The 12,405-nt window shown below is 33.1% G+C and overlaps 2 protein-coding genes across 2 annotated transcripts; both read right to left on the minus strand.

Annotated features, from left to right (window-relative positions):
- Positions 1-279: 279 nt before the first annotated feature.
- LOC126726482 (uncharacterized) lies at positions 280-3,490 on the minus strand. Its single transcript, XM_050431743.1, has 4 exons — positions 2,917-3,490; positions 1,700-1,840; positions 849-929; positions 280-584 (listed from the first exon to the last, which is right to left on the minus strand). Exons 1-4 carry the CDS (start codon positions 3,424-3,426, stop codon positions 492-494), a joined length of 825 nt encoding a protein of 274 aa, XP_050287700.1. The 5' UTR covers positions 3,427-3,490; the 3' UTR covers positions 280-491.
- A 3,381-nt stretch (positions 3,491-6,871) lies between these two features.
- LOC126726484 (uncharacterized) lies at positions 6,872-12,144 on the minus strand. Its single transcript, XM_050431744.1, has 4 exons — positions 11,550-12,144; positions 10,106-10,246; positions 8,287-8,367; positions 6,872-7,144 (listed from the first exon to the last, which is right to left on the minus strand). Exons 1-4 carry the CDS (start codon positions 12,078-12,080, stop codon positions 7,052-7,054), a joined length of 846 nt encoding a protein of 281 aa, XP_050287701.1. The 5' UTR covers positions 12,081-12,144; the 3' UTR covers positions 6,872-7,051.
- Positions 12,145-12,405: the final 261 nt, after the last annotated feature.

The following is a 12,405-nucleotide window of genomic DNA, read 5'->3' on the forward strand; positions in this document are numbered from 1 at the left end:
TGTATACTCATTGAAATTTAGAAAAAATGATAAATTCTTTTATCATCTTGACCGGTTTATCAATATCATCATAATCCGCCATCCCAACAAAAATTTCCAACTCCCGGCCACTCCATATGGTGTACAATTACAGAGCTTATATAGCATGGAATTCTTACAAGGAAAAAAAAGGTTATCATAGATTATTTCTTCTATGTAACAAGGAAGTAATATTAAGGAGCAAAGGTTGCGCATTTCAGATCATATCTTGTATGAAAATAAGGGGAGAAAGAAACACAATTTAAAACTAATGCTTCCTCTATATATTCTTTATAGTCATGAACCATTCAAAAGTTTTTTTTTTTTTTGGGTAAGAAAAATCAAATGATATTTTTATATAAATACAGTTCTATTAAAAACGGAATGAAATATCCCAAATGCTTTTCTGGCTGCAACCAACTTGCTCTCAATATTCCGCTCACTTTGTGCATATGCAAACAAAATTAGGTGAGTTAACCGGGTAATCCTTCTTCAATAGCCTTTATGAATACAGTCCAGCATTCCCTAGCAGATTCCTTTTCATTCATCATAGTATATATAATAGCCTGTACAAGTAGAAACATAAGAACCATCATGTTGCTTGTTAAGGTTTTGGCTTTGATTACTTGGTCAACTGCATTTCACAAATGCATAAATATTGGTCATTGTAAAACATTCATATTGAAGTCCTCACTTTTAAAAATACGAAGTGGGAGAACCCAAAGCCAGACAAGCTTTATAAAAGTTACATTTTGCAGATTCTCTTTCTAACAGTATCTAAGTGTTTTTAAATCTTAGATAATTTTCTTGATAATTTGAAATTTACGAACCTTGTAAAGAGCAACTCGAGCATCTGCTTTGATAGCCGGCTTTTTGAGACACTTGCATTCTAAGGCTTCTTCATATTTTCCCTGTTTAAGCGGACATTAAAGATATGAATAGCGAATAAACATAAGAAGAATGCTTGTTGGCGTCCTTCTGCCCAACTGATCAGGTTTACCTCAACCAATGGACTTTTATTTTTACTACAATTTCTGTTCATACTTTATTGACCATTAGCTAGGATTAAACCAGTCATGTATCTTTTCTTTTCTTCGCGATTTACTACTTTGTTTTGGGAGATATAATGAATGTGATTATCCTCAAAGAAAGTGTTCACTAAGTAAAACATAAAGATGTTAAATTTAGCAATTGATGTGAAAGGAAATTACAGTTCTAAATGCGGATGCTGTGGATGATATAAAAAACGCTTGTACCGATTTCTTCCTACGTAAGATTTCATAGTTAACTTCCACAAAAAAACAAGAATTAAAAAAAAAAAAAAGACTAAAATATGAAAGTGCCATACCTTTTTAATCTAGTTAAAACCTGAAACAACAATCTAGTTCCTAAATGACGGTAAAATCTTGCTATGCTTTCGCCCCTAATTTATCCATTTTAGTAATCATTCATTATCTATTTAAGAATTTTTAAGGTTATTTTAGTTCTGAGAAATTTTAATATGTCAACTTTGACTGGTGCATGCAGTATATCCAAGTTCTGATACTATGTGATCAAAAGGTCAGAGATCACAGGTTTGCTCCCAAACAAAAGTTCAGTAGCGTCTAATGCTTGAAGTTGTAGTGTCTAATATATAATGATCTCGTGTACTAGAAGCGGGGAAATTTTATGTCATATATACCAGATAGATGAGAACTTCAACCAATGTCATCTCCACATAGAATGCAGGCTCCGGATCATTCTTAAAGAACTTATATGCTTCTCGCAGTTCCTTCACTATTTCATCACCCTTTTTAGATTTCATTAGCTCCATTGCATCATCCTACAACATAGTCGTGAATAAAAAGAAAATCATACACCATATCAGGCAATTATTTCTAGCTCGGTTGGTATTAATAAGACAGTTGAAATTCTTATGTAACATTCGGCTAGGTTCTAGGAGTACAAAAATTCTGTGTATGGAATTACACAACGTTAGATACAAATTACAAGAAATATTTTTTAACGACAATAATAGGATTTTTTACTCACTCAGGGTGCTTCAAATGTGAGTAATCCTTTTATGAACAGTCAAAACTCAAAATTGAAGACAAAGGCTGAACTCAGAAAAGTAAAGGTATAAGAATCTACTATTAAATGAAGACACTAGTCTTTGTTAAGATAAGACTTTGACAAGGTTTTGATCATAATAAGATCCGTTCCCATTTAAATTCTCTATTTTCCTTTCGTTTTAAGCTAAATATAAAACAAGTGGTATTTATTTAATTTTATGTGGTTTACATAGATTTTTTCAATATCATGTCTTACATTTAAATTAAAATTTGAGGGATTGGATGATTTAAATATCCTTAATCGTTTTGATGATCCTTTTGTTAACATAGATGCACTCCAATGCTAGGCCTTAAAATTATTCTAAAAAAAAATTAATGAAATGTGTGTATAGGTTAAAGTGTCTGTATTCCATAATCATCACCCTTCTTTCTATATGTATAACAATGAGGCGGGTTGTTATTTTAGAAGGGAGGCTATACTAATTTAATATTTCAAATTTACTCTTAATTACGCTAACACGGGTAACTTAGAAGGAAAACCAAGTTTAAATTTCTTGCTAGATTCTAGAGTAGCCTACTCAAATTTAATTTAAAGGAACTTAATTTTATCTTAGATCTAAATTCCCACTTCTTCATCATGATAACTATTGAATTATTGAAAATTGAAATATATATATATATATACACACACACGAGACTTCTTTATGTACATTAAGCACATCGGCATTGACATCATCGAACATATTATCCACATGTCATGTTTAAAATATACACCATAAACATATACATATAGAAGCACAAGCTGAAGCTGGGCTAAAAGACAAAGAGAGAAGAGAATGAATGATACCTTAAGGGCTTGAACATCTTGTGCTGAAGGCCTTTTATTAGTCGCAAACAGCTTTGTCTTTTTGGACTCTGTTAGACGTGAAGCCAGGTATGCACTAGTATCCAAAAATGATTTCATTGCGGGTCTCCCACCCGCTGGGTAGAAATCAGATGATGGCACAATTGGAGATTTTCTCTGAGTCATCAAAGTAGCTGCATTGGCAATTGGACTCATCCTACAACTGATGATACCAAGAACACATGCCAATACAAGAGACACCCTTACGGTTCCTCTTACAATTTTGTTGTCACTTTCATTATTCGTTGATGGTGTTGGGAACTTATTTACTGCACAAAAAATGGGACTGAAGGCATGCCTAAGTGGACGTCGGTAGGAACTGTTAGGTAGTGAAAGAGAGGAGTGGTTAGAGCTGAAATTAGGCTTGGTTAACCTTGTAGCACTCAGAGGGAAAGAGATGCGTAGAGGTACACTGGGCAGGGGGCCATTGCGGAGGCAAAGTGTGGATTCCATGGAAGATGGAACGGTGTGTGCTTTCAGAAATTAAGACGCTAAGGCATTGTTGCATTAAGGAAACCATTACTTATTCTTGATCATAAATAGGAAATAGCCATGACCGACACAAATTGCCTTTTAGGGTTTAAGTAAGGTATCATTAACTGCTTTGAACTAAAGTATTGGCAAGGCATCATTTTCAAGTCCACTTAGGCCATAGCTTCGGGGCTCCCTTTTGGATAAGGCCCCCAAATGGATTGCAACGACTTATATATTTTTTTTCCCTCTATTTAAGAAAGTCCCAAAAAATTGAATGATGATAAAGATATTACAAATTTTACTACTTAAGACTCAAAAATTGATATATGACTGACGATCCGTTTGTTTCGAAATAAAATATTTTTATCATTTTTTAGTGTTTGTTTTGTTGTAAAATATTAGTCAAAGGTAAAACATTTTTAGTCAATGGTAAAACTCAAGCCAAAAGATGTAAAGTGTTTTACCAAAAAAAACAAAGGTAAAACATTTTACCAAAATCTGACGAACACCTTCCCAATTCTTGCAAAATCCTCTCTCTCTCTCTCTCTCTCTCTCTCTCTCTCTCTCTCTCTCTCTCTCTCTCTCTCTCTCTCTCTCTCTCTCTCTCTCTCTCTCTCTCTCTCTCTCTCTCTGAGACAGCAAATGTTGGTTCATTGTTACCCCAATCTTGCACTTAAAACTCACCACCACCACTCACCACTGCTTCGATCTCCACTGATTGGGTTGCTCCACTGCTTGCCGCTACTCTAATATTGTTGATCATGTGAGATGAAAGCTTCCTCTTCTCATAATTTTGTTTCCTTTTTTTTTCTTTGTTTTTGCTTCTTGGTCTAGGTTTTTGGGCGATGACTCATGGCAACATTGGTTTTGATGGTGTTCGAGGTGGTAGTTTGTTGGTGTTGTGGGGTGTTGATGGTTCAGTGAGTTTGGTTGTGGTGTTGGATTTGCTGGATTACTGGGGTTTTTTGCAAATTTGTTTTTTTTTTTTTCCTTGCAATCTAAGTTTTTGAGTCAATTTGAGTTTTGATTGCTTGTGTTTTTGATTCATGGTTATGTTTCTAATTAAAGGAATTTGAGAATTTCTATTTAGATTGGTGAGAATTTTGAGTTTAGGTCCTTTCTAATTAAAGGAATTTAAAAAAAAAATTACAAGGAATCAAACACAGAAAATGATTTTCATAGCATTTTTATGTATGCAACCAAACACGGTAAAATATTTTATATGAAAATGTTTCACAAGAAATATTTTCAATGTAAAATATTATACATTTGAAAATATGTTATATCAAAAGTAAAGGATCATTATTTACTAGTGTTTTGTGATCATTTGAAAAATAAGAATGATATGTTGATTTTAAGGCTCACCTGTTAACTCATCCTTGCTTTGGAAATTTTGTTAGTATTTTGTTATTGTTTTATATTAATCCACATATTTACTCATTAAATTTCTCACATGTTCTAAAAATGTGTGTGTGAATTGTGTGGCATTGATTTTGGAGAATAAGATTGACAGAGCTCTGGGACTTCATTGATGATTAACGTAATTCAGTCACTTTAGTTGAGATGAGTACAACTTTAAGTTACGACTATTTTTTTCAAATAACCTGTAGCCAGCCTAAACAAAGTGGCAATATCGGGTTTCTTTAATTAGGGACATACTTTAGTAACAAAATGATCATTATTTGTGACATCTCCCACCCCACCCACCCCACCCCAAAAAACACCCACACCCTCTTTTTCAATCTATCATGTTAGGAATTGGAATTATTGTGGAATTTGTAATATTTGGTCTTTTCTGTACGTGTGGTTGTAGCACATATTGAAAGAAATTTGGACCCAGTTATATGATATTGTATTTTAGTATAATATAGTTTTGGTAATATGTGGTTCTTTAAAGTAGACTTAGCTTGGATCTAATGTCCTGTTGTACTAGATCTTAAAGTATATGTGCATTTTTTAAAATTAGAAAATCCTTATTTTGAGAGTTGGGAGACCATCAAAAAAGGTTATTCCTTTTTACATGTTTATCAAGGGTTATTTTTATATTTTTCAAGCATTGACCATCTTTGATAAAGATAAAGCACTTGTTTTGAGGGTCATAAAGGCCGTCAAAATTTCTTTTCGATGGGATATGTTTCAAAGGTCTTCCAGACCCTTGAAATAATATCTTTTTAAAAATTTTCTTAAAAAAAATAGAAAAGAGTTTTAACCCTTGGAAAAGCCAAATTTTTTATAGTCGTAGTACTCCTTACATGCTTTTTTTGAAATTATGATTTGAGAACAAAATTAACTAATCTTAGGGTTTCAAAACACTATTACATAATTTTAACTAAAATCATGTTTTGAAAACATAATGTCATTCTACGTGGTAGTGTATGTTCAGTGAGTGTGCAACAATGAATGTGTAATAATAATTAGTCGATGTTTAATTTGTGTAACAATGTAGTATACAACATCCCTTTCACGTAGATTTATTATTTTGTGTAACATGTTGCATACAATGGTTATACATAATATCACCTCCTCCAATGTGAGATGACCTCACAATTGATCATGAGACCCAACCTATGTCATGTGTGAGACTTAACATTACATAAAAAAAATTAAAAAATTAAAAAAATCAAGTTGAATCATGTTTCTTCTTGTTAGTGTGGGTGAGTGTGTTTCAAACACTTGTCCTTCTTGGCTTTTGTTTTGTGTCCCACATTGGTTAGAAGTAAGTCATCTTTAGGGTTTGTTTAGCTAGCTTATTTTTTGCCAACTTAGTTTACTATTTAACTTATTTTTGCTATTATTCATAGATTATACTGTACTTTTTGGTACTATTCATGAATTTTACTGTAGTATTTCAACTAACATTTACCTTTATCTATAGTACTTTCAACAAAAAGTTTTTAATTTCAGCAAAATAAGCAGATCCCAAACAGACTCTAAGTATTTATAAGTTTTTGTCCTCCTCAAGTGATACATTGAGATAATGGGTCTAGTGGTTTGATTTGAGCTTGACTATAAGTCCCACATTTAAAACCCAATGGAGCTTGGGTCTTATCCTTTATCTTATGTTTCCAGCCCATTTTGATTTGGCCCTTTGGGTATTATCCAAGCAGCTCGTTGGGGCATTTATTAGCACAGTAACCGTTGGCCCTTTTGGCTCCATTAGAGCCCACTTGCCCCTTATTTTCATGTTCTTTGTTCTTCTTACTTGAATGTGCATCAAACTTGAAAAAATTGTTATAGTCCAATTTTGAGAGGTTTTACTACGGATGATACAAATCAATATTTGAAGATAACATTATTGCGTGGTTCTATTGTTTTGTGAGATCTTTCTTAACTCCCTATTTATTTTTTTGTTATTGCTAATTTTTTAGGTTATAATGTTGAATCAAAACTTGTTTTTCCATAGCTTTTTTCCAACACTTCTATGCATCAACCATTCTTATATTAGAAAAAAAATAAAAATTAGAAACTGTATTGTTATGCAAATATGGTTCTATAACGGAATAATATATCCAAAATACTTTGTTGCTGCATCCAAACTTGCTATCTTTCAGCTCATCACTTTCCCCATATGGAAAATGAGGTGAGTTAACTGGGAAAATCTGGATTAATTCGGGATTCCTCCATCAACAGTCCTTATGTATTCTCTCCACCAATACTTTGCCGAAATCTTGTTATCCAACATGGTGTATATAATAGCCTGCACAAAAGTAGAAACATATATAAGAACCATCACGTTGCAAGTCAAGTTTTAGTTTTCATTCCTTCGTCAACTACCATGCTCAAATCAAATATATTAACATATTGATGTCTTCGCTTGTCAAACTACAAAGTGCGAGAAGCCATAGCTAGACAAGTTTGATAAAAATTAAAATTTGCAAATTCTCTTTGTAGTTATCTTCTCTTTTTATTTTTTACTAAATATTTCTTATTTAGTATTCTTGATAATATAAAATTGTTAGGTTCTAAAAGTTTAGAACAATTGGCAAACCGTGAGCACAAACTTATCTAAATAAAAATCTTAGAGTCTATAAGGTTTATTAAACAATATTCAAGGTGTTGCAAGTCAAAATACAAAGAAAAATGAAGCTACGGGTTCCAGAATTCGAAACATGCCAAGCTTGACCGATCGAGAAAACAAGTTCAACCGATCGAAAGACGGATTTTGCAAAATGTAATTAAAGCCCAACAACTCATTAAGCCAATTAAGTGTTTAGGGTTTCAAATCTAATTCTCTTAGTATTTAAAAGAAACTCTAAGGCACGTTTTGCTATGATTTTGGAGGTGCTCTTATGGATCTAAAAGATACTGTGACTTGATCTCTTTTCAAAGTCACTACCAGAATTCCATCTATACATCTTTAGAACTGATAGATTTGAAGTTACTACAACAAAATCATACATAACTGATGATTTAAAGTTTTGAGTGGGATCACAGAGTCACAACTGTAGGTGTTTATGTGCGACAAATTCAGATAGAAGAGTTCATGGATTTGGAGTTGTACATGGCCGTCTGAGTAAGTTTTACAAGAGGTAGTTTTAGATTTTAGGAAAAAAATCTACTGTAAACTTCCATTCTATCATAGTGAATTTGTTTACCTTGAGGATAGTTAAGTTAAATCTTCTCTAGGTTTTTTTATCTTAAAACTAGGCAGTTTTATTGGTGATCATCATATCATTGTTTTGTTTACATTGTTTTGTTTACTTTTCCACACTTAGTGACATGATTGTTTGTGTTTAACCTAAATTTGAATAATAAATCTAAGTAACAACTTAGTTAATTACTTAGGTTAAATAATCTGAATAAACAGAATTCTAAACAGACAAACAAAAATTTACAAACCTTGTAAAGAGGAACTCGACCATCTGCTGGGACATTCGGACTCTTGAGACAGTTGCATTTTAAGGCTTCTTCATATTTCCCCTGTATATATAGGCATTAACGTTATGACCAACCAATAAAGATAAGAAGAATGCATGGCGATGTCCAATTTGCCCAAGTGATCACGTTTACCTAAAGCAATGAAACTTTTTTTTTGGTCCTTTCAATTTTTATTCATCCATTTTTTTAACCATTAGCTAGGATTAAACCCGCCTGGTTTCTTTCTTGCACTACTTTGTCTTGGGAAAGATAATGAATGCGATTATATGCTCACAGATAGTGTTCATAAAATAAACATAAAGATATTAGATTTAGCAATCATGTCTGTTAGGTTTTAAAGATTTAAGATTAAATGTTTAGAATTCTATTTTGTATTTGTTAGCAAACTGAGAATAAAACATGTCTAATTTATGTGTTAGGCATTTATCAAAGATGTGTGTTTCAAGCTTCAAGTTCGAGCTAACCATAGAAAAGGGAGTTGAGAATTTGCCAAGCTTGATCAATCAAAAATTAGATTTGACCGATCTAGAATCGCATAAATCAGATTCTGCAGAATTTTAAAACAAGGCCCAAGCCCATGAAAACATTTAGGGTTTCAATCCCTTGTCCACATGTAAAAGGAAAACTTTAGCTACGTTTTGAAGACCTTTGAAAGACTTGTGTGTGTTATTCCTTGTGAGATCTAAGAGGTGTTGTATCTTCTAACTATACAAGCGTCTACTAGAGCAAGACCTACAATCAAGCATTGGTAGAACCTAGTTGCTGCTACAACGATCAACAAGTGAAGGTGATTTGAAACCTTTGAGTGGAAACTCAAAGTCACAAGTGTGGGTACTTGTATTGCAGTAAGTCTAAGAAGAGGTGTTGTATCTTCTAACTATACAAGTGTCTACTAGAGCAAGACCTACAATCAAGCATCGGTAGAACCTAGTTGCTGCTACAATGATCAACAAGTGAAGGTGATTTGAAACCTTTGAGTGGAAACTCAAAGTCACAAGTGTGGGTACTTGTATTGCAGTAAGTCTAAGAAGAGAAGGAGTTTGTGGATTTGGAGCTTGTATGTAGCTGTGTCAGTAAGTTTAACAATAGATTTAAGGCTAAATCTGATTGTAAAAATTTCAATTATCTTATAGTAGATTTGTTTTACCTTGAGGATAGTTAAGTCAAATCTTCCCTAAGTTTTTACCTTGAAACTGTTAGTTTCATTACTTTTCTTAGGTTATCATATCGTGGCGTAGTTTACTTTCTGCTGCTTCGCATGATATGATTTATTATTATTTAACTTAAATCTGAATAATTAACCTAAATAATTACTTAGCTAATATATTAGATTAAACAATCTGCTTTAAGGGTCTAAACAAACAAACAATGTCAAAAAGAAATTACAATTCTAAATGAGGATTCTTTGGCTGCTATAAAAAAAGCTCGTACTGATTTCTTCCTACCTAATAATTTCAAAGTTAACTTCAACGAAAAAAGAAAGAAGACTAATATGAAAGTGCCACACTTTTTTTTCCATGCAGATTGTGCATAGGAAATCATTGCAGTTGCAGGCTGCCACACTATTTTATTGAAGAAATATTATACTATGGCATAGCTAGAATCTATATCTACAGTGTCTAGTAGTTTTTATACAAGGCAGATCAAATATTTTTTTTCTATTGTTAATTGTAATTTATTTTATAAAAATTATAATTAAGTGATTAAATTCACTATTTTGTAAAATTTTGAAATTGTAGTGTGATGTTCTTATGTAAAATATTGAACTTTTATGTCATACCAGACACATAAGAACCTCAACCAATGCCATCTCCACATTGAATTCAGGCTCCGGATCACCCTGAACAGCCTTATATGCCTCTCGGAACTCCTTCACTATTTGATCACCCTTCCCAGATTTTATTAGCTGCATTGCCTCTCTCTACAACATTGTCATGAAGAAAAAGATAAATCATTCACCATAAGATAATCTGGCTAACAACCCTAGCTCGGTTGGTATCATGACATGGTTGAAAACCATATGCATTAGGCGATGTGCTAGGTGTACAAATATTGTGTCAGGAATACAATGTTGGATACAAATTACAAGATTAAAAAAAAAAAAAAAAAAATTATCACAAGAATGGGATTTATACTCAACCTTAAAAATTTATAAAAATAAAAAAATAAAAAAATAAAAAATAAATAAAAAAAACAAAACAAAACAAAAAGAAAGACAGTAAAACTGTCTACCAATTACTCCTCCAAATCTCATTCGAATCTCATAAAAAGTGGAAAATTTTTGTGTTGTATACTACCTTTTACAAAAATAGGATTTATACTCACGATACTTCAAATGTAATCAACTCTTTAATAGTCAAAATTGAAGACAAAGACCGAACTTCAAAAGGTACAGATATAAGAATCTTTTCTTAAATTAGGACATTAGTCTCTATAAAGATAAGTTTTTATCATTTTTTGTGAGATGTAAAGATGGTAAAAAAGGCAACAAAAATTTTAAATGTTTTTTTTTTTTCTATATTAACTTTTACCCTAATTAATCACGTCCCTTGTTTCCTCTTTATTCTTCTTCTTTTGGAAACTAATTAGAAATATTACTACAGAAATTCATCAAACTTTTCCTTAGGGCTCAAATCGAGGCTCCCATGTTCTTCTAAACACTTAAGTATGGACAAGTATTATCTGGCTCAATTTACCCAGTGGTCGCCTTTCTTCTTATTTGTATAACAATGATATGGGTAGTTTTTTATTTTTATTTTTTGTTAATACAATGATACGGGTAGCTATTTTTAAGGCTGGCTACTAATTTAATTTGTCTTATATACCATTACCAATTAGAGTAACTGAGGAATAAAATTCAACCGTTTATAGGGTTACACACACACACACACACACATATATATATATATATATAACCATCCAAAATGGCTTATAGGTTCTATGAGTTGAAAGAATATGGGTTGGTTAAGGTCATTTAGGCTTCATTTTTAATTTGATGAAATTGAGGCCCAAAAAAGCAACACTATACAGAACTTCTGTGTACATTAAGCACATAGAAGCACGAGCACAAGCTCGGCTACATGCCTAGAGTCTTGGGGAAATTATTACATACTCCTAGAGTATGTAATAATTCTCCAGAGTCTTGTAGATAGCTTAATTAATTGGTGATTTTTGGTGTTATCAGATGTGATATACCGGAATAGATATTGAGAAGAGAATGAGACCTGAATGGCTTTAACGTCTTTGGCTGAAGGCCTTTTAATAGTGCTCCACGGCCTGAACTTACTGGGCTCGGCTAGACGTGAAGACACGTATACAGTAGTATCGAAAAGTGATTGCAGTGCGACATTTCCACCCGCTGGGTAGATTATAGGTAGTTTCTTGAAAGATGAAGCACTTCGCTGATTTATAAGAGTACTCGCAATCGCATTGGCTTTTGGACTCATCGTACAACCTCTACTGATGACACCAAGAACACATGCCAATACAAGAGACACCCCTACGGCCCCTCTTACAATTTTGTTGTCACCACCAGCTTCTTCATTTGTTGAAGGTTCTGGAAATCTATTAATGGCACAAACAACGGGACTGAAGGCATGCCTAAGTGGACGCTGGTAGGAACTGTTAGGTAGTGAAAGAGAAGAATGGTTAGAGCTAAAATTAGGGTTGGTTAACCTTGTAGCACTCAGAGGGGAAGAGATGCGTAGGGGCATGCTAGGCAGGGGATTATAGCGGAGGAAAAGTGTGGATTCCATAGACCTGTGTGTGCTTTCAGGAACTAGGAGGCTAGCATTGGAAGGGTCATGGTTATTAACAGTTAAAACACAGTGTTGAATATATTTTATCCGAGTTGGAAATAGCCATGACCCACACAAATTGCCTTTTAGGAGTTTAAGTAAGGTATCATTACATGCTTTGAACTGAAGTCTCAGTAATTAACGGGCAAGGTATCACTTTCAAGTCTATGTACTAGAACGAATGTGTTACTAATACGTACGAGAAGGATCTAGTCTTACTTTAGTTCTTGCTTCTTGTGTATGAGAGGGACAAGTTTCTCATAGATCCTTAAAAGATGCCTGA

Source organism: Quercus robur, chromosome 5 (genome assembly GCF_932294415.1).
Source record: "Quercus robur chromosome 5, dhQueRobu3.1, whole genome shotgun sequence".
Lineage (NCBI taxonomy): Eukaryota > Viridiplantae > Streptophyta > Magnoliopsida > Fagales > Fagaceae > Quercus > Quercus robur.

Excerpts from the sequence above, each read along its gene's own strand:
- LOC126726484 (XM_050431744.1), bottom strand. The coding sequence starts at position 12,080 with ATGGAATCCACACTTTTCCTCCGCTATAATCCCCTGCCTAGCATGCCC. Across the intron at positions 8,368-10,105 it reads TTGAGGTTCTTATGTGTCTG|GGGAAATATGAAGAAGCCTT; the intron begins GTATGACATAAA and ends CTATATATACAG. Across the intron at positions 7,145-8,286 it reads GTCGAGTTCCTCTTTACAAG|GCTATTATATACACCATGTT; the intron begins GTTTGTAAATTT and ends ACTTTTGTGCAG.
- LOC126726482 (XM_050431743.1), bottom strand. The coding sequence starts at position 3,426 with ATGGAATCCACACTTTGCCTCCGCAATGGCCCCCTGCCCAGTGTACCT. Across the intron at positions 1,841-2,916 it reads AAGATGTTCAAGCCCTTAAG|GATGATGCAATGGAGCTAAT; the intron begins GTATCATTCATT and ends ACTATGTTGTAG. Across the intron at positions 585-848 it reads CTCGAGTTGCTCTTTACAAG|GCTATTATATATACTATGAT; the intron begins GTTCGTAAATTT and ends CTACTTGTACAG.